This window comes from Triplophysa dalaica, chromosome 16 (genome assembly GCF_015846415.1).
Source record: "Triplophysa dalaica isolate WHDGS20190420 chromosome 16, ASM1584641v1, whole genome shotgun sequence".
In the NCBI taxonomy this organism is placed as follows: Eukaryota; Metazoa; Chordata; class Actinopteri; order Cypriniformes; family Nemacheilidae; genus Triplophysa; species Triplophysa dalaica.
This window is the reverse complement of record NC_079557.1, coordinates 18,913,083-18,934,409: the sequence shown is the minus strand read 5'-3', so window position 1 is coordinate 18,934,409 and position 21,327 is coordinate 18,913,083. Positions and strand designations below refer to the sequence as shown.

The 21,327-nt window shown below is 39.1% G+C and overlaps 1 protein-coding gene across 1 annotated transcript; it reads right to left on the bottom strand.

Annotated features, from left to right (window-relative positions):
* Positions 1-15,585: 15,585 nt before the first annotated feature.
* Positions 15,586-19,100, bottom strand: slitrk2 (SLIT and NTRK-like family, member 2). Its single transcript, XM_056769749.1, has one exon. It carries the CDS (start codon positions 18,583-18,585, stop codon positions 16,021-16,023), a length of 2,565 nt encoding a protein of 854 aa, XP_056625727.1. The 5' UTR covers positions 18,586-19,100; the 3' UTR covers positions 15,586-16,020.
* Positions 19,101-21,327: the final 2,227 nt, after the last annotated feature.

Sequence of the window (21,327 nt, the reverse complement as noted above, 5' to 3'; positions counted from 1 at the left end):
GGGAGGAATACCCAACTCCATCCGTGTTGTGTCCAGTACACGTGCTGGTTGTCTATTTGGACCGCATGAAGTGATTCAGGAGCTCTGACCAGCTCGGTTTTTGAGGTCAGCAAAAGGGGAGGGCTTTCTCCAAACAGAGATTGGTGCACTGGATCGTGGATGCCGTTGCTACGGCACACCGATCCCAAGATCGCCCGTGCTCACTGGCAGTGAGGGCACACTCCAGGCAGGACTACTCCCAACATCTTCGCGAGGTGGGTAGAAATGGTGTCAGCTTGAGTTTTGCATGGCAAGAGGTAAAACCAGCAACCGGTAGGGCGTACGCCTGCGAAAGTCCCTTGCATCCTCCTAGGCGGGCCAGCTTGCTATTTCTATCTCCCTTTTCCCCCACTGGGTGAAAAATAGCCATTTTATCCATCACTAAGCACCTCCTGCAGTAGGGCTGGGCAGAGTAGCCCTGCCTCCTTAGGCCGGGTATCAGCTGAGTTATCTAGGGTATATAACCTAACCGGACCTAATGCTCCAGACGAAGTAACCCCCCAGCAGGGTGGTTCCGTGTGCTGTATCCTCATTATTGGTTATTGGTGGAACTCCACCTTGCGACACTTCCTTCAGTCTGCACATTCCTCCCATGAGTTAATTCATAAACATCGAAATCAATAAGTCATAGGCTATTTTCTACAAGTGTTTTGAGGCCAGCTTTGCAAACGCTCGGTTTTAATAGGCGTGCCAGATTGAAGAATTTATATGTAAAGGCCAACTGCTTTGATTTGATGGCAGTTTACATAGTTGGATTCTTCTGTGAATATGGTTAGATACGTTTAGCACCATTCGGAATCCGAAGGAAGGTTATGCAGTAACTATATTCTTACACAATCATGGATGGCACAATATTTAGCTATCTTTAACGGCATGTTTGTTCATTGCTTGCTTGCTCTCTTTATCTAGTTCCACCTCACTTCAGAATGGTCATGAGCGAACCAGTGGGCGGGGCTAGACAAGTAGTCTCTGATATTTCTCTGTGTGGAGGCGGCCTATCATTCCAGAACCCGGCGTTCGCTGGGCCTGGTGTCAATAACAGGTATAATCTCAATGACAAGGGCGTTTATAAGTTCTGACACTTGCATGATGTTCGCGTGAATACAATTCACTCTTATATAACAAAAGATAGGGTTAAAATTGTGATTGTAATTCATAACTTCTTTAAAAGTAACTAATGTTGGTGAACATCTGATGTCTTCTGGAAGCAGATTCCAGCAACGGGTGGCATAATGGTTAAACGCTGACGTGCCTTGTTTTAAGGGAGCCCTTGTGTAGTGGAGAAGGCGAGGCAAAACCGTGATTCGAGGCTGGTGAGTGTTAATGAGGGCCAGCGGTGCGCGCACCGGTCTCGTGTCATGAAGGGGATCGGGAGCATAAGAGAACAAGCGACCGGACCGTTGACGAGAGAGGACCGGGCCCGGACATGTTTTACTTTGTATTTATGTTCTTGTGGATTTAATTAAAACTTTATTTAAATGTTTGCCGGTTCCCGCCTCCTTCCTTCCTTTTATTGAACCGTATTACACCTTGTTATCTCTAAATTACTTGATATTGAGGATCTGAGAAGTCTGTTTGGAAGTGTTTGGTTAGAAGTCTGTTTAGAAGTGTTTGGTTTATATTCAGTAAGCATACCTGAAATCTATTTAGGTCCTAGAACATTGAGTGATTTATAGATAATGAATAATACTTTGAAGTTGATTCTAAAAGTAACTGGTAACCAGTGTAAGGACCTGAGGATTGGGGTGATATGCTCAGATTTGTTGTTTCTGGTCAGAATCATGTCAGCATCGTTTTGTATGAGCTGCAGCTGTCTGATGGTCTTTTTGGGAAGACCTGTAAGGAGTCCATTACAGTAATCCACCCTGCTGGTGATGAAAGCATGAAGTAGTTTCCCTAAATCTTGGTTTGAGACAAAACATCTGATTCTTGCTATGTTTCGGGGAGATGGTTTTACAATGATTTGCTTATTGCTTGGACATGACTGCTGAAACTAAGGTCAGACTCTAATTTCACTTGCAAAGACTGCGATTTTACGATAAGGTAAAGCTTAAGGTACAGCTTAAGGTATAACTTAAGAATGACGTAGCGATGAAAAGGGTTTAGGAAACGCGGCCCAGACTATAATATTACATAGTCTTCCAGTCTAAGAATGTAATTTACACCACAAAAGCCACAGCAGCTATAAAACCAAATAATTAAGATGGTTAAGATGGTGAAAATGACATTCGGTCAAAATGTCAGGTAATGCTTAAGTGTCAGTGACATGGTAAATTACAATGTAACATCTTACATTATTCTAGAAAAAAGACATTTTAAGAAGATTTTTTTATGAAATATCATTCATATGTGCTTTATCATCTTATGTTATTTATAATATAAATCAATCTTCATAAGTATCAGAAGTAAATTATAACCAGAATCAACACAAAGACAGAATGCTAATCCCAACCCACATTAGCCCTAACACAGCCCTTTTTTTCACTGTGTGAATAAATTTGTTTAAAATTGTATGCAGCTGGCAATTGTTTTGTTTGGGTTGGAATGCTTAAAATACACAGAACCCCATGGCCTAGCTTGCTCCACCTGTGCAGCTGTGTATGCTTTGTCAGCTGTGAGCACGAATCAGGCTGTTTGGAGGCTGGCAGTCTCCCGCTGAACGGATTCAGGTCAGGCAGTTCTTATTTGCTCAGGTAGTCTCATCAGTCGGGCCTGAACATGCTGATGTATTCACCAACATTGCATAACAACAGGCTTGAACAAGCTCATTTATAAAGCTCGGGTAGAAATCAAGCCCTATTTTTTATATTCATAACTGCATCTTACTGGCATACTACCATTGCAGATTCCATACTAAAGTAAACTTACTGAACAATCTGTGGTTTTAATGTGGTTAAAATATCTCTGACAGCAAATAAATATAGTTTTCAAAATGTAGTTTGGTCCAACTTAAAAAACGTTATTTCCACATCAGCAGAGTAGACTATCTCAATCTTTATAGCTCCATCCATTTAGTTCTTTCAGAAGATATATTCCTCAGTTAGGCTAAAAGTTGGCTGTAATTACCAGGACAGAATCTAATTAGTGCTTAATGTCAGACTGGATCCCACGAGAGTGGGAAAAAGTTTGGCCCTTTTCCAACCGGGTGCCCATGCTGAAATGCATCATTCCATTTAAAACCCATAGTGTCAGCAAAACAAAATCAACAAGTGGGTGACAACAGCTAAAGATCTGAAAAGCTCATTAAGGTCTGAAAGGAATAGTAGAAAAAACAAACATTGCTCTGCAAGACATATGGCCAAGTTAAGTCAATCGAGCTCGTAATCGCTGAATCATTTATATTTAGTGTTCAACATGCTGGGTGAAACAGGTCATGTAAGTCGCTTGTGTCACTTTAATTGGTTGCGGTGCAGCGTGACATGCCGATAAGCCTGGATACAGACAGCAGGTTGATCTGAGTCGCTGCCAAATGTCACTGTGGGTTCAGGTGGCCGAAGTCGCTCTGAAAACAATGATGGGCGTGCGATGACATTTGCTCTAGCGAGAGAGTCCTGTATCAGTATATCGTATGTCATTTCAGAATAAAGAAAACATGACCCCTGAAACGTGGAAAATTATTTTGCCAAGTTTAACAGGCGACAGAGTCAACCAATGTCTCTCTTTTTTTCTAAGGGAGGCTTTGGCAAAACTGGAAATTGTATCAAGCCAAACTTAAATTTATGCTGCCAATATACACCCATGGCTCAGTTAGTGCTAAACATTAGGACTTACAAAAATCTTTTAGTATTGAAGGCAGTTCTGCTTTATTGTGACAAATTCACCACAGCTGCAAATGTTCATTGCAACATCGATTCTGACAATAGCTCGATCATTGCCGAAAAAAAATCAGGGTTGCCTGGCACTGTTCAATGATTCATGTGACAAATATAATGTCAGTCACCAACAAACAAACATAAAATGTATAATATGTTACTTAGGATTTTGCATTCGTCTACCACAGTTTTTCCCATCTCAGAATTGAGTCGGTTTGACTCTGTGTTTGTGCACCAGAGGTGTGATTATTTGCATTAAATGGAAATTTCACTTTGAAAAGGCTATGAAAAATGACACTGAAATAATATCACTGTTGCCTACTATATTTTTTTATATTATTTCATAAGATTACCTTTCTGAAGGATTCGGAACAAAAGCTGAATCTAGATTATGAATAAGTTTCAGTAAAGTAGGCTCATATTAACACTTTTTTGCAGACCTTTACAACAAACCACTCCATGTTGATTATTTATTAATATCATATACATAGATACAATGTCGTAATTAGTTTTAAGGGTTTGTCTGTTTATTGGACACCACTCTAGAATTCTTGATTCTGATTGGCCAGATGGGAAATTTCTTATGTAATTTCCCAATAACAAGCACTCAAACTAATAACACATTTAGTTTTGCAGTTACACATAAATGAAATATTGATTTAAAAAAAGTAAAATTATTATAGAATTGATGTTAATCGAACCTATATTTTTTGTCCAATTATTTATTTACTCTGCGATAACAAACGGTTGGCTATACATTATCACTTATAACAAATGTTGTAAGCTAAAGAAAGTTCTTTACCTTCCTCTAAATTGCCATAATCTTACATTACATCACAAAGCTTAATGCCCATTACAGTAGACAGATGCATATCTCTTAAATACATGTTTAAAAATAAAGAATAGTTTTTATTTTAAGAAAATTACAATATTTTTCCTTTGGGATTTGATAATTCATGCAATACAGGGTTACAATTTGCATAACTCCAGTCTCATATCTCCTATGAGCCAACACTTGTTCCTTTGAACTTTTCACATTATCCCCTGCTTTGCCATTCACTTAATACCCCACTCATCAAAAACCGCCTTAAATCCTGGTAACATTCAACCACTGCTCAGGTCATTCGTTTTAAAGCAATATGGCTGTAAAGGATCCTGAAATACAGAGATACATCTTATCCTTCCCCTGTCTCTCACTTCACAGGCAGCCGTTGGACAGATGATTCTCTGTAACTGACAAATGGCCTTAATCTATAATGCAGCACTTTTTCAGGTTTGGTTAATTCTGTTTACTGTATATGCAGATGTGAGGGCACATAAATGTTTTAAATATCACATTATGTTTTCCCTTTTTTCTGTGCTGTCTTAGTGTTAGTCATATTGATGTATTAACTCTACAGGCCACACTGAAAGTTAAAATAGTTACATTTCCTCCCTTCCTCCACGGGGAGCACGTGAGGTTTGCAAAACAAAGAGTAACATATACACTGAAAATGAGACGAGGGCTGTGTCTGAATTCGCCCCCTATCTCCTATATAGTGCACTCGGCCATCCGCCATTTTGTAGTGTATTCTGAATTCTGAGTAAAATTGTCAGAGGAAACAACTCATTCCATACATTTGTTCGCTACTTTATAACCAGAATACATTCTGATTTTGAGTGTTTTGAGCTGCGTCTGAATTCGCCCACTTGTTTACTCATTCGCTATTCCCTGTATAGTGAATGCGAAATAGTCCACTATATGGGGAAGAAGTGAATATAAATGAGTGAACTATTTCGGACTCTGACATAATATATGTTGCGTCTGACAGTACTGTTGTGGACATTCGTCAAAACGCTGATATTACACCTGTGTGGCTTTATGGATTGTTTTGTAAAATGGTAAAGTCACGTTTATTTGTCACTTTTATTGTATTAGTTTATAATAAAAGAAAACAAAACAAATGTTTGCAGCTTATGCAACACGAATCAACCGTCTGTTTGGAATCAGCTGGAGGAGAATTGTGTTTGTTCTTGTTGACAGTTATTGTCTACTTTTTGACAGATTAAATAAATGTTATATAAAGCAGTGTTTTATTTTAAATATATGAAGTAATTTTATTAAAAGTAATGCATGTAATAGTATAAACGTGGCAAACATTTGATTTGTTCTCTTTATGAAAATCTTATACAATAAACATGACAAATAATGTAAAATGTAACTTATGTGTGTAACAGTAATACCATAGATAACAGGTTAATGCCATGAATGTACATTAATACTTTATATTACGTTTATACTTTGTTCTTGTTGACAGTTATATTCTGCTTTTTCAGAATAAACAGATTAAATCAATGTATAGAGAGTGGTGCTTTATTATAAATAACTTAAATTATTACATTAAACATAATACATTTTATCAAATAAATGTGGCAAAGAAAGTAAAAATGAACTTTTTTAAAGGGGTCAAATGACACGGCTAAAACGAATATTATTGATTGTTATTGATGTTATTTGTATACACGATTTAAGGTTCAAAAACGCTGTATTTTCAACATAACGTGCATGTTTGTATCACTTCTTCTCCCCGCCTATCTGAAACGCTCAGATTTTTCACAAAGCTCATCACCCTGAGAAGAGAGGTTTGCTGTGATTGGCCAGATAACCAGTACGTAGTGATTGGTCGAATACCGCAAGCGCTTCACGGAAACGTTCCATATTCGGAACATCAGGTTCCAAAGCAATTGTACTTACAGGTGATGAAATGTCATCGGTTCTTCCTTATATCAATTTGAGATCTGATACGGAAAATGAAGATGATCAAGCTGATACATCAACTTTGCCAGCGCGACTTGAGCAGGATGTAAAGGATTGGTAAAAAATATTATGTTAAATACTTAAAAACTACAGCTAACTGTTTTACCTTTTATATACGACATTATAAAGACTATAAACAAACAACCATATACATCATACAGAGTTTGTGTGAGATAGAAACAAGCTTGCATTACAGCAGGGAATGGTAACAATAAATAACACGAGCGCTATGGCCCTTCTTGATCAACTAGCGTTACGCCACGTGTCGTCACGACTCAACAAAGACAATAAATCCCATGCACGACATCTGTTGTCTCTAGTTGGAATATTATTACTGATTATCAGGACTTATGTTGTCTTTTTTCACGTTGCTCGAGTGTATGCATTTGGAGATCAAAATCACTCTACATACTAAACCCGCCGTTAATCTGTAGCAAAGTCTTTTTCAATGAAAATATACTCACAGGCTGAGAATATGAAGTGCCTGTCATTGCAAAGTTTAAATGGTTGGAATGGTCCCACTTTTTAACCAAAGCTTTTGTGCAAAGCCGGTCTTGATCTCTCCTTGGTTTGTGAAGTTTTTTTTCGGTGAAATGCGCTTCATATACTTGAAAAATTGGATTGAACTTTTCTGGAACAGTGTTGTAAATAAAATGTAACCACTCGTTTTTTGTCGTCTCTTCTTTTGGCAGGGCAAACAAAGAGTCTTTCTTTTCGCAACGAAACACACAGCATTTACGCGACATGGCTGACGATACAATGAGACTTACGTGCATGCCCACTTTACTTGCATTTACATTTGGGTGGTCTTAGGGGCTGTGTCCACCGAGGCGTTTACGCCTGCAGCCGACATGTTTTTTCAATTGCTTTAAACGGAAAACTTGCGCTTTTTAAAAAAGCCATCAGCTGACGTTTTTCCAACGATCAGCGCCGGCGTTCTTCTGGGCGCCCAGAGTTGAAAATGCTCAACTTTGGGTAGAATGCTGAGCCTGCAATGGGCGTTTTCTGCCGAGCTCCTGGCATTTCCAGCCGTGTAAAAGCGCCTCGGTGGATAAAGCCCCTTAGTCAAATCATGTTACGAAGTGACGTATATCTGCTGGGGTGTGGTTACATAAGCATTTCAGGCAGGTCTGGGTGAGCTTTTGCTTTTAGATAGAATGCATCTTTTGTTCCAACACTTTCATTTTTGCAATTTTACGTGTCTAATACATGCATATGCAACTTATCACACAAAAGACACAATAAAACACGTATTCGCGGTATAGGACCCCTTTAACCATTTTATTAAACAACCCATGAAGCCACACATGTGCATTATAAACGTTATTTCAAATGTCTGTGACAGTACAGTCAGATGCAGGTTATATTACGTCCGTGTCCGAAATCGTTCACTTATTTTTCCCCATGTAGTGGACTATTAAACATTCGCTATATAGGGAATAGTGAATGAGTGAACAAGTGAGCTAATTCAGGCGCAGCTATGAGCTATGTCCCATTTTGGAAGGCTGCGTCCTCATGTCCTCCTGAAGTCATACTGAGGACCCTCAACTCATTGCGCTCTCACACCTGTCAAATTAATCAAAATTATTTCTACATGATTTTTAAAGGTGAAAGGTTGATTACTTTTTACCCTAAATAATGCCAGAAGAGTTAAACAAATGTACCAATTCTTGCCAAACTGATTTAAATGTTTAAAAATCACTGAACACTTTTAATCCTATTCACTACATACTGTATGGCTGCTGAGGTAAAAATGTAAAATTGTTTACATTTAAACACCATATTTGATTTGACATTCGTGCAGCTTCCTCTGTTTGTAAAAGAAAGATGTTGGGTGAAGAAAAGAGTTGTAGGTTATCTTCAGCAACGAAAGAAAACATATCATGCGTCCTCCTGTAAAAGAAGGTCCCATTTGAAAGGTGCATTAGGAGTTTCCAACCTGCTTTTATGAAACGAGACAGCCGCAATGACGTATGCAGACTTCGAATGCAACCTCTGGAGGAAGCAGTCTTACAAAATGAGACGCAGCTAAGATTTAGTTTTTAATAGCTAGGAAATCAGAGAGATGTTTTTTGAAAACCAAAAGTAATTAATAGGAATTATTAATAAGATGTTAAACAACAGTTGAACAAATCCATATAAAATACTGTAAATACCACCAATAAATTTAATTGGTATACCTTTGAACTAAATAGTAGGAATTTATTATATGTGAAAACACATTTTAATATCATAATCTTACTTAGTTTTTTTTCTACAAAAAGGGGACATGTTCTTTGAACTGATTCATTTAAATATGCCATCTGGATGACCTCATCCACTAACATGAATCATACATTTTATTGCATTATGTATAAGAGAGTGGACATATTTTGACTGTCATTTGATTATTTCCTAAGTTCATTCAGCTGTAAAGCTCCATAGTACAACATTACACAAACAGCAATGCAGTCTCATAATTACATTGAAAAAGTAGCTTGTTTCTGGAAAAGCCAATCTTTTTTTAAAGAAAGTTCTACTAAAAACTGCAGTTTACTTACAGGAGAAGATTTGTTCTTTACTTGTATAACCTAACATGTTCAAAGTGTGGTTATTTAATTTTCCATACATATTCCCAGTCACAGATGTCCTATATGTGCAATAAACTATGAAATGAGCATGTGGTAGGAGACAAATTACTGTGGGTGCCAAATATATCATATGACAGAACCCATGGCAGCCGTCGCATCAGTTCAGAATAGGGATTGATGTCACCCCTCAACCGTTCGCTGGCTTGGCTGGCTGCAATAAAACAGTCTTGCAATGAAAACACATTAGCTCATGATTTACCATTTAGGGAAAATGACAGCCTAGTCTTTATTTGACCGTCCCTAAATAGACAAATGACTGTGGCTGTGGTGGCTATAGAAAGCAGCCGAGCGAGCTATGAAAGAACAAAGCCGGACTTACTCTCCTCTTGTACGACTTTTTAGGATATATAATGGGATGGGAAGTGAGAGCGGTCAGGCTGCCGGTTCTAATATGTCCTCCAGGGCCCAGTGGTCAGCCGCACTCCACTGACTAGCATTTTGACAGGGATGTGTCCCGCACAGACATGTCCTGGGCCCCCATCGATTCTCATGAAATCTGAACCATCATCTGTGACTGCTAAATCCTTTGGGGAAAGAGAGACTGATTAACATGGACGGACTGATGTCACTGAGTTTCTGTGCTGGCCTACAAAAAACATAACCAGACGGAGGCAAATTATGTTAGACGAGCGAACGACCCAAAATAAACATCCCCCTGAAGTGATGGGTAGTGTGTGACTGTGTATGCATCAGGACTGGCTTGACATATTGACAGAATTTTTATGCTGCTCTGACAAAGATATTACTTTCACTTCGCTTTTGAAACTCAACATGAAATCGAAATCCTCTTGAGCAATCCGAGGCAGCAAAAGATACTTTCTTGAAACCTTTGTACTACTGACTAGCTTTATTGTTCAACACTCAACACTGTTACTCAATAGAACAATGTGTTGGTATTCTGCACCGTACAAGACCCTTTTCAGGATTCTGACATACAAATATGAATTATACCTCAGGGCTATGCAAAGCTAATATTAAAAAGCAATTCCTCAAAGGTCTAATTGACTAAGGACTTAATGCATGTTTTACCGCTGGCAACTATCAACCTGTCAACAGTAGCTACTTTTAGCTCTCAAACCACAGCTTGAAAAAATTCAGTGTAGTTATTCAGAACTCGAACCTCCGCTAAGGCTAGAGACGTTTCAATTTGCTGCTTTAAAATGCACTACCAGGAGCAACTGCACTTCAAAAAGGGTTTTCACTGCCAAAAATAGGGATTTTTTTGAAAGCTTCCTGCAGGCAACTGCATTTTCAAGGCATTCAAAACTTGTGTTAAACAACGTCAGCATTGCTTTTCTTTTATTCAGCATAGATCTGTGTCAGCATTTAGCTGACATGTAGGACTCTGATTTCCCTCTGACAGCATAAGGGGGCTAACCCAAAATCTATGAAAGCGAGCACAGCTGTGCTTTTGCAGCAGTGATGGATGTTGGCTCTGAGAATTACAAGCAAAGAGTCACACCAAATACAACACAAGAGTTTTAATCTTTGTAGCATCACCACCTGATGTTTTAAAAGTTGCACTCTTCTTGCTTCCTGATGTTTTTTCTTCTCTCATCATGCCATTTACGCATGCGGCTGGTGCTTTAATCCGAAACAGAATCAAGCATTGCATTATGTCGGTAAGATTTTTTTGAGAATCAAAACAATGACCTTGTTGCTGTAGACATTATGATTTAACAGCTGAGCTAGAGATGTCACATGCATATTCACGTCAATGCTTAGGCAGATGTTGTATTCAAAGTGACTTACATTGTTTTCCAGGTATGCTTGGATTGTGCATGGATTCCCTAGGAATCAAACCCACTGCCTTGAAATTGTTAGCACCACGCTCTACCAGCAGAGCTTACGGATCATATAGAACTTCAAATTACCACACAAGTGTCAAAACACTTATGGGAACAAATTGCAGTGACCGTTACCCCGGTGGAAATCAATGAACATGTGTTTAACACTGAGCTGAAAGCCAATCGTTTCAATGCACCATTAAACCAGTTATGTGTGAAAGAGACCTAGCTCCTCATAAATAGACAGATTTTCTTTCACATCTTGCCTTCTTTATGCTTTCTGCATTCCATAGAATTAAAATAAGTTATTTTCCGCTCTTTCTCCACACTGCTTTACAGCTAAGACCAAAATGCAAGAAATAGCAATGAATGCACCATTGTGCTTCAGCTTATATGTTCAGACCTCAATGTAAGAGGCCAGTTTGATATTAGATGCTGTTCACAGTTTCAGAAGCCCATAAATGAATTTCTTATATTCCAGCTGATGATGTTCCCGCAAACCTTGAGTGGAAAATAATGAGTGTCCTTATGAAAGTTTATGGTTATTATTTAAGCGGAACCCACTATATAGTCATGTGGTGTATATTGGATGCGGTTAAGGACACAAGCTATCACACTGACCATCCTTATTCCTGGACATTAAGGGTCAATTTTTATATCTCAGGTGCATTCACATCGCTTCCTCATCCCCATTACTGTTGCCCTCTCTGTGAACTGCAAGGCAACTGCTTCGATTTTCACGTTGCACCATTCATCAAACAGTTGCTTTGTTTTTCCAATTGCTTCCTTTCTCCTGATAGATTCTCTTTGCTTTGCGATTTAAAGCTCACTGAAGAGGTCAGATCTTGTGGGACATAGCATTTTTCAAAGGCTATCCTATACGGAATGCTTGAATGGGGATGTGTTTGAATGCTTATGCATATTTTCTCTTGCATCTTCTTGCATTTCTTCTAACAGTGTGAAGTACAATGTACAAAAACGTACACTACATTTCCCTATGGTTGTATATGAGGATCAAATTCCTAGCCCTTTCATACTTTCCAGTGAATTATATCTGTGTTCTTTTTACAAATGGCGGCACACTCGCTCGTACTGTAGATATATGGGGTGCCGCAGTTGTTTCCAGAGAAACGCCTTGGCAGTCTTCGAGCCCTCTGAGGCAGTTGTACTATGACAGTTGTGCGAAACATCCTGTCAGCTTCCAACGCAGCTCATCATTAATGCCTAAATGATTACACAGCCATGAAACAAATACATTATTCATCAAACAGACACGGCAGAAGAAAGACTATACACAAAGATCTCGCCCCTAAATCTGTCTGTAGACAATCACACACACACACTCCTGCTGGCATCACACGAAAAAACTACACGAGAATTACATTACACTGAAAGCTTGTTTGTTGTACGGTTGATGGCTTTGGTGTTAATGTCACATTTAGCCCTGGGATATTTCTGTTTGCCTTTGACAGACCTTTGCTAGATTTCACTGAAATGTTTACGAAAGCATTTTAGAGTCTTTTGTCACTTCATGTTTAGTTCATTTTGTACAGAAAACTCAGTCAATGTGAAACAGTTGCACCTAAAGTCAATGTGACAACTCGTTCATAAAAGTCAACATTAAACGCAGAAACCATTTTACATTTTTTTTTTCACCAATTTAATAATATTGTTAAAGAATATCAAAAGGGTCTGTCTTGATTTCATGTTGGTTTGCAAATTGCCTTTTAAAAATATGACAAGCTTTTATTACTAACCATGGATTTATCTCAAACTTGTGCGGTAAGGAAGTTAAAAGTCAGTAAAATCCTTCATGGGTCTACAGGTCTTGGCACACAGCAGTGGCTCTCCTGATATCGCTATTACTTTGTTTGATTGCAGCTCTTAATAACTCTGTGAGTGGTCTTGAATGGCCTCTCGACGACAATTCTCATGCTGTTTTCCTCACTGAATGTACACGTGTTTTTGATTATGGACCCACAAGCTGAAACACTGAGGTCCATCTATACTCTATACGTTAAAGTGATAGTTCAATCAAAAATGAAATTGCTCACCCTCTTGTCATTTCAAACCTGTATGACTTTCTTTCTTCCACAGAACAGAAAAAAAGATGTTTTGAAGAAAGTTGGACCTTGGACAGTGCAGGTACCCATTCACTTCTATTGTATGGACACAAAACCAGTGCAAGTGAATGGGTGCCGTTTATCAACATCTTTCTAAATATCTTCTTTTGTGTTCTGCGGAAAAGGAAAGTCATACAGGTTTAAAACAACAAGGGGGTGAGTAAATTATGACAGAACTTTTATTTTTGGGTGAACTGTCACTTTTACATTACATATTTTTACAAAAACCTGCTTCAATCACCCTTTTTTAGTGAAAGAGCAGAAGAAGTGGTGTATTGCAGAGGGGCAATATAGAAACATTAGCTTATACATAGTCATTCAATTTTGCATATGTTCTCCAGAAGGTACTCGGGGAAGAATTGGTATACAATACCAAAATAATAAATAAATACGTTATTTAAATAAAGTTACTATACATGTGGACATAAAACTGACTTAAGATGTAGTCTTAAAATTATGTTGTACAATGCACAAACTAAAAAGTAAATTGAAAAGCTTGATATCTGAATCTTTGCTGCAACATTCCACTTCAGATGTCATGGTCATCCAAGAAACAGAATGTTAGCAGTTTCTCAGGAGATCAGGATTCTGCTCACTAAATCAAAGTTACACCCGTTGTGAATATATCACAGTTCAGAGGCGGAAAAAAAATACTTTCCCTTTTTAAAAGTCGCTTACCCACAAATCAAAGTTAGAAGATGTGGAAAGAGTGACTTACTGTATAAGGGAAAGGCTGGAAGCTGCCTGTAAGCATGGCTAAAGTGAGCCAGAAAGGTTCGAGGACAAGCCCCCAGCAGCAACCATCTAGTATCACTTCCATTGATTTGAACCTGAAGCCAACTACATTCAAACTGCTTGACAAAATTCATTGCTAGTGGCATAAAAGTGCTGCAGCACTGCTAGGGCTCTGCATCTCAAAAACTCTCTCTTCAATAAGTCAGTAGCACTCTATCCCAATATCCACACAGCAATAAGAAAGTTATCATACCTTTCTGCAATATTATATGGTTGTAATGTATTCTTGCAATCTGACCTGTATGTAAAAGTAAGATTTCACTCTTCTCAGACTTATGAATATGATGTTATGAATATGTCAGGCATATAATGTAGGCATAACCACACAAATATACCACAGTCAATTATATCTGTAAAAAAATAGATATTGTGCTTTTATGCATAGGCAACGCACGTACGCTGACACACACACACAAACAAACACACACACACACACACCACACATAAGAAAAAAGTCCACAAAAATATACTGGAACCAACTGTATTTGAAATTTAAAATGAACTGCATTTGCAGCAATGAAACGCTCACTCTCATTCTGCATAAACCGATTAGACCTCCAAATTTCTTTCAAATGAAGGCATGACGTTTCCATCTATAGCAGCAAGTGTGTTCTTAGTCCCCTCATTGATGTGCAAGACATGTGCAGAGTGGCCATTCTCAGCCACATCAGGAAACAGCTACACAGAGGCTCATTGTACGCCATTTGAAATTGGATGAAAAACATTCTCTCAGATCAAGCACTCTAGCTACTGCGCTTTTTCTTCCCATATTCTTCCAAATATTTGCCTCACTTTAAACCAAAGCAGCTCAGATTTGTTTAAACATTTATAAGGTAGTTAATTAGGAATTAAATGTTAAAAAAAATAAACGATAACGGAATTTTTTTTGAAACAGCAATAACCACTTACATGGTCTTATTTAAAATGATAAACACTCTTTTAACTCTGTTAAAAATGAGTCCATCAAAATATATATCCATCAGACTTCTAAAATGGCATTAAATAAATAAAAATGCAGAATATGAAGTTACTATTTACTTTCCGTAATTTATATAAGGCATTTTTTTTTTGTCGAAATTCAGCACTAAGAAAACGCATAGCATTGCGTAACCAACAACGCAAACAGTATTAGCACCTCGGACAGCGACCGGGATTTCCAATAGTCAAGGGTGATTTAAATCTTAAAATGAATGAACTGAAGTGAGTCGCGCATATCAGATATTCCAGTAACCAGGTGTCACGATACGTAAAAGAGATTCAGACAGACAAAATACATACACATGTATAAAAAAAATTCCCTATCAATTGTCCATCATACACTATTAATCCAGTTTCTGTGCCTTCAAGTACAATCAACTGTGAGCTGGGCCTTAACACACACACATGCGCGTGCGCACGCACAAGCAAGCAAAGTGCCGTGTGCCATTCAGGGAGATGAGACGTGCTGCGGAATGCTGCTAAATCCACATCTATCGAAATTCGATTTTAGCAATGCTACTAAACAAGGTTTGACTTAAATAATTTTCTACCACCTGATTATTGGGATTCAACATATAAAACAATATTCTACCCAACATCAGAGTACAATTTCACTTTTTCCGTTTAATGCAATGGACAAATAATTATATTTTACATAAAGAGTCTTAAAATACAGCACTTATAAAAATTCGATTAGCAGAAAGCAGAGATAAAATTCTTTAAGTGCAAAGGCACTTCTGGAACCAGGATTTTGTGTTGCACTCACCATCCAACATGATGTACAGGAATGTCATTCAACAACCCTGTCGTCTGAGAGAAAATAGATTTCATATCACAAAAAGCATGAAGCTGTAAGATATACATATTCTTGCGACAACTGCTACAGTCTTTACGTTTCAAGTAGAAGAAATAATTTAAACCTTAGAGAAAATAATATATCTTTAAATTGCGGGGATGTGTACAGCCTCTATGAGAATACGGAAGGCTTAGGTTTGTGATGTTTCATATCGTCTCTTGTGGTTGAATACACACATGATACAGGCCTACAGGGACTACGTCTTACAACTGACTCATCGCAGTTTGTTTCTCCAGAACTTCGAGGTAGTCCGGCTCGGTTTTAAGTTTGTTGGATAGCAAAGGGTGCTCGCTTTTGGACTGTGCAGCATATTTCCTCGGGGTCCCGTAGAGAACAGTTTTGTTTAATCGATCCTGGTTAAGCCGCCGGGTTGTGTCGTATGGTGCAATGAAGGATTTTTTGGGTAAAGTGCAAAAGTTATAGCTGAGCGGCCCGGATTGGGGCAGATCCTTCGCTCTCTCCACAATGTTCTGGTAAAGCAGTTCCGGTTCGCGGTTTGCGCACGGCTGCTTATCAATGAACTCCACTGTGCTTATGGTGAAAGCCGGGCTGCGATCAAGTTCCTCTTTCTTGGGGTCAAGTGTGTTGAAGCTCAGCTCCTTCAGGTTCCGGTAATACGCAACCTGCTCGCTCTCCTTCTGCATGTAGATGGGGTTCTGACACATTTGACCCACGGGCGGAGGGATGTAGTTATACACATGGTTTTCGGTTTTATCAGCGCTGGCGTCTACGTGGTAAGAGCCGTACTGTACTTGGAAGGAGTTCAAGTCCAAATGGTTGTTGGCTCCCGATGGGACGCTCTCAACTCCCTTGCGACGTTTGAGGACGAACACGAACAATCCCGCCCCGAAGCACACGGACAGAATGAAAACAACGAGCAGGCCCAAGATCAGAACGGACAATGGCACATCCGGGGGCATCTCGGGCACTCTGTCAGTTGGCGTTACGGCAGGAGAAGGGGTCGCTTCTGTACTCGAGCTCACTACAGTGGGAGTTTTAGTCACAGGGATGGCTTCATCGTTTTCAGGGCAAATGGCGTCGTTTCGTAGGGAGCGCAAAAGCCGGCCGGCGTGCTTGGATGGTGAATCGCACGTAATTTCATTCACCACCACGCTGGTGCTGGACAGCTCCATCCAGTTCTTGAGCTCGACGATGTCACAAGTGCAGTCCCACGGATTCTCCTGGAGATCGATTTGAATGAAGGCGGAGAGCTGGTCGAGCACCCCGCGCACTGGGAGATGAGAGAAATGATTGTTTCTAAGATTAAGCCTCGTCAGCATGGTTCCACCAAACACATTATCGGGAAGTGATCTCAGTAGGTTATTATTAAGAAACAATAGCTGCAGATTGTGCAACGAGTTGAAGGTAAGGGGTAAAATCTCTTTAATGATGTTATATTCCAGGTAGAGATATTGCAAGCTTTGCAGCCCAGCGAATAAAGACTGAGACAGACTTTCAATGTAGTTGCCATTGAGATAAAGCCTTCGAAGGCTCGTTAGATTCTCGAAAGCGCCGTCCTGAATGATTGCAATTCTGTTATTTCCTAAGTGCAGAAGCTCAAGGGAGCTGTACTCGGTCAGATCCGTTCTGTATATGGTATGCAAATAGTTACCGGTTAAATGCAGTTTCTTTGGATATGATGGTTTGGGTTGGAGTTCGGAGATATTCTGAAGTTTGCGTTCCTGACAGTTAATGTTTAATCCACTTTCCGGATTTTGCGAGGTGCACACGCATATGCTCGGACATGTCATTGGAACCGGTGACCGTGTCTGGTACACCATTATAGGCCCGAATACGTGTTTGTCTCTGGATGTGACGCGCGGAGTGGGACGGTATCTCATTTTTGGGGGACGGGATGCCTTAGGGGCTCTTGTCGGTGTGACTCGTGCACGTAGGGTTGGAGACGGAGCCTGGTATTGCGAATCAGACGGCGGCTGCATTGCGCGGTGACTCGCGTCTCCAGGATTGCGTCTAGGGCAAAGGTCTTGCTTTATCAACTGCGTGACGTCTTTACCGTGCAGCCTGAATGGCGTCTCGCATACGATATCCCCCATATAGACCGAAATTGTATCCAGCCAGGCTTTCAGGGGTATCAAGTCACAAGTGCAATTCCACGGATTCTCTTCCAACTGAATTTCCATTATTCCACCTATGTGCTCTAGGACACCAGCAAACGGCAACGTCTTTAGTCGGTTTCCCCTTAAATCCAAATGCGTCAACATGACAAAGCGGAATATATTATTAGGAAGAGAGAGCAAAAGGTTGTCGTTGAGTATCAGCACTTTGAGTTTATTCAGTTTGTTAAACGCCCCCGCTTCTATGGCACTAATATAATTGTAATCAGCTTGCAAATACTCCAAACTTTCCAGACCAAAAAAAGTGTCCTCCCTTATGATTTCCAAATTATTATTATTGAGATGGAGACGCTTCAAGTTTTTTAACCCATTGAATGCCCCCGTCTTAATTTCCTGCAAGCCATTATTACCCAGATGAAGAGATGTTACATTACCATAATTGAAGAATTCGTTTGGACTGAGCTTGGTGAGAAAGTTCCCATTCAGAAAGAGTTGGCTGATTTTGTTTTGCGGAGGCTGAAACTGACTGACCGCGGTGAAACCCTTGTTTTCACAGTTGATGTTTAATGCGCTCTCCTTCTCTTCGCAGGAGCACCGGTTCTTGCAAATGTCTTTGGAAGTTTTGCGGCTCTCTGTCTTTGAAGGGAAACTGGTGACCGTTAAAACACTCAGCAGCAAAATGTTGTTCAGCATTTTTACATCAAAAATGCCCAAAGACCCAGCATCAATGTGCAAATCTCAAACCCGGGCATGCACAAGCCCAAGAAAAGATGCGTTTTTTTTCAAAAGACGCACAAAAGCGCACTGCTCTCCATTGACCCTCCTTAAATCCCAAGACGCAAAATACAGAAGACTTCCATCACGCAATGTGACCGTTGCTGGACCAAACGCATCGCCGTCCTTCGCAATGTTCGTGAAATCCCGGGGTAGGTCTAATGACCAAGCATTCATGCAGCAGTTTAAAGCGCATCCGAGGCACCACAGTTCTCGGCAGCGCGGAGTAACACAGCATAAACAGTTTTCTCACCTGCAGTCGGAGATATATTTTCACATTAAACCTACTTCACGCCTGTGGTCCCACATGGCGAGAGTCAACTTGACGGTGCGTGGTGCGCAGGATAACTGAGAGCAAGGCGAGCGAGGTTCAATGTGAGGAGAGATGGACTCCGCGCTTGCTCGCTCGCTCACTCCCACCAGGAATGTGTGTGTGTGCTGGATGAGACTGTGAGCTCTGCATGAATTTTCGACGTCACCAGTCATGAGTAAGTAAAAGTTTATGTTTGAAATTTTTTTTTTGCAACTACAATTACATATTAAAACACAAACATAATATTATTGATGTTGTTGTCATTATTATTATATTTTTGCTGTTATTTACAAACTTATATCTATGTTAATAACTGTCAATTAACTCCAATGATTTTTTTCTTAAATTCACTTTTATTGAATATATATTTGAATTAAATAGGATTTATATTCTTGTCTATGTAGCTTATGTTGTTGTACATTTTCTACTTTAAGCAAGTTTTTTGTGTCATGTTCAGAATGCTTTTATATATAAAAAAGTATAATGTATTGCTATTCATATATCTGTGTTTTGCCATTGAGTTTTGATGACAATTTGCGTATACAGTAGCTGTTCTATGTGACGCCACTAGGAGGGGCATGTGTCTCCAAAAGTATATATGTCAAAATGTATTTTATTTTTGAGGTATCAGTGCTTACTGAAAATAACGGTGCGCAATTTATATTATGAATTGACCGACAACAAACTCGGTGTCAATGTTTTACAAGCACGAAACCGGGGACAAAAACAGTTATACTGTAGAGTGGTCTTGTAGAGTACCACAGGATTATGTATATACACCCACACCTCTTTGTATGTATTCATTTATATTGTGTATTTGTATTTACAGAATTCTACTTGGAATAAAGACGTTGAGCCTCAATTCATGACTCAAAGTGTTATTACGAAGTAAAGTGCAATTACGAAACAGCTTTAGACCTGAGGTAAGTTGTCATAAATTATTGATTCACATGCAGCTTGCCTGAACAAACATGATACGAGAAAGGTGCAAATAATGCCCCATGGCTTCATATCTACTGGAGATAGTTTGCAGACTGACTCGAGTGGAAATGTTTATTTGAGCGGAATTTTTTAAATGTTTTAACTAGATTGTCTTATGGCAGTATTAGTGGCAAAGAAATATTTTACTAATGTATGTAAGCAGTGTGGATTCCTGTTTGTTTTAGCATCCTGATCTGTTTGTCAACCTATAGGCCAAGGCAGGCATCTTTTTTACCAAATAATTTACTTTACCTTTGATTATACATTCCAACCAAACTCATGCTCATAATTTATTCTACATACTTGATGATTCGTACTCATAATATTTTTTTATCTGGTAGTGTGTTAAGAGAACTATGCTATGACTTATTTAGGCATTATAACTGGACACTAGACATTATAATGCAGTAAATGGATCTCAATATAATGACAAACCTCATAGCAACACCTGGTAATGCCTTAGAATTCACTAACGACATTATAGCATCTGCCAACCGATGGGATACCAACCCCCCACCAATTCCTAACAACCACTGATACCCTAGCAACCACTAATAAATGCCCTAGCAACCACAAGAACACTCTAAATAGTAACTGATTGACATGTAGTGACACCATCTCCAGTTTGCATTTGGCAATGCTAGGATTATTAAATCCTAACTCACATTATCTTTCAATCATCTATCACTGCATGTGTCACAATTATGCCACTAATTAAACATCATCAATCAAGATATTTAAGGAGCTAAAGACATAGTCTGTTTAGTTTAGTTTCTAATCATTCATTAAAACCTCATGATTTATAAGGTCACCATTGATGAGCTATCTTATAAAGGCCAAATCAGCTGGAAAATTTACTCCAACATCTGTGAGAAGATTGCAAAGTAATTTTAAGAGACATGAGAGAGAAGGGCTGCGCCATCTGCACATGAAAACCGAAACCTCCCGGCTAGTCTAAAATGAATTTATTATAAACATCAGATGACGAGTGACTCATTTGGATTGCGTCATCTAAGCTGATTTTTGTCACAAAACGTCACACATGTGGGTGTCTGAAGAACGGTTTGAAAGAGATGTGTTTGTGTGTAATAAATAAAACAAATAATTTCAATATTACTTTTTTAGCCTGTAACCTTCTAACAATTATTCTATAACCGGCTGCCCACTTCGTTTCTTTCTTAATACTGTTTGACAGTTTTTTTTATCCATAATAATCCAACACTTACGCAATAGCCATGAAACAATAATAAATGCGCAGCGTAAATGTCATACGTACATGAGCTCAATAGTTAATTGGATAAAATGGTTAAATAAAACCAGCAGGGACTTAAATGTACAGGTATATAATCCACAATATATTTTACTTT

Coding starts and splice junctions, on each gene's coding strand:
- slitrk2 (XM_056769749.1), bottom strand. CDS start 18,585: ATGCTGAACAACATTTTGCTGCTGAGTGTTTTAACGGTCACCAGTTTC.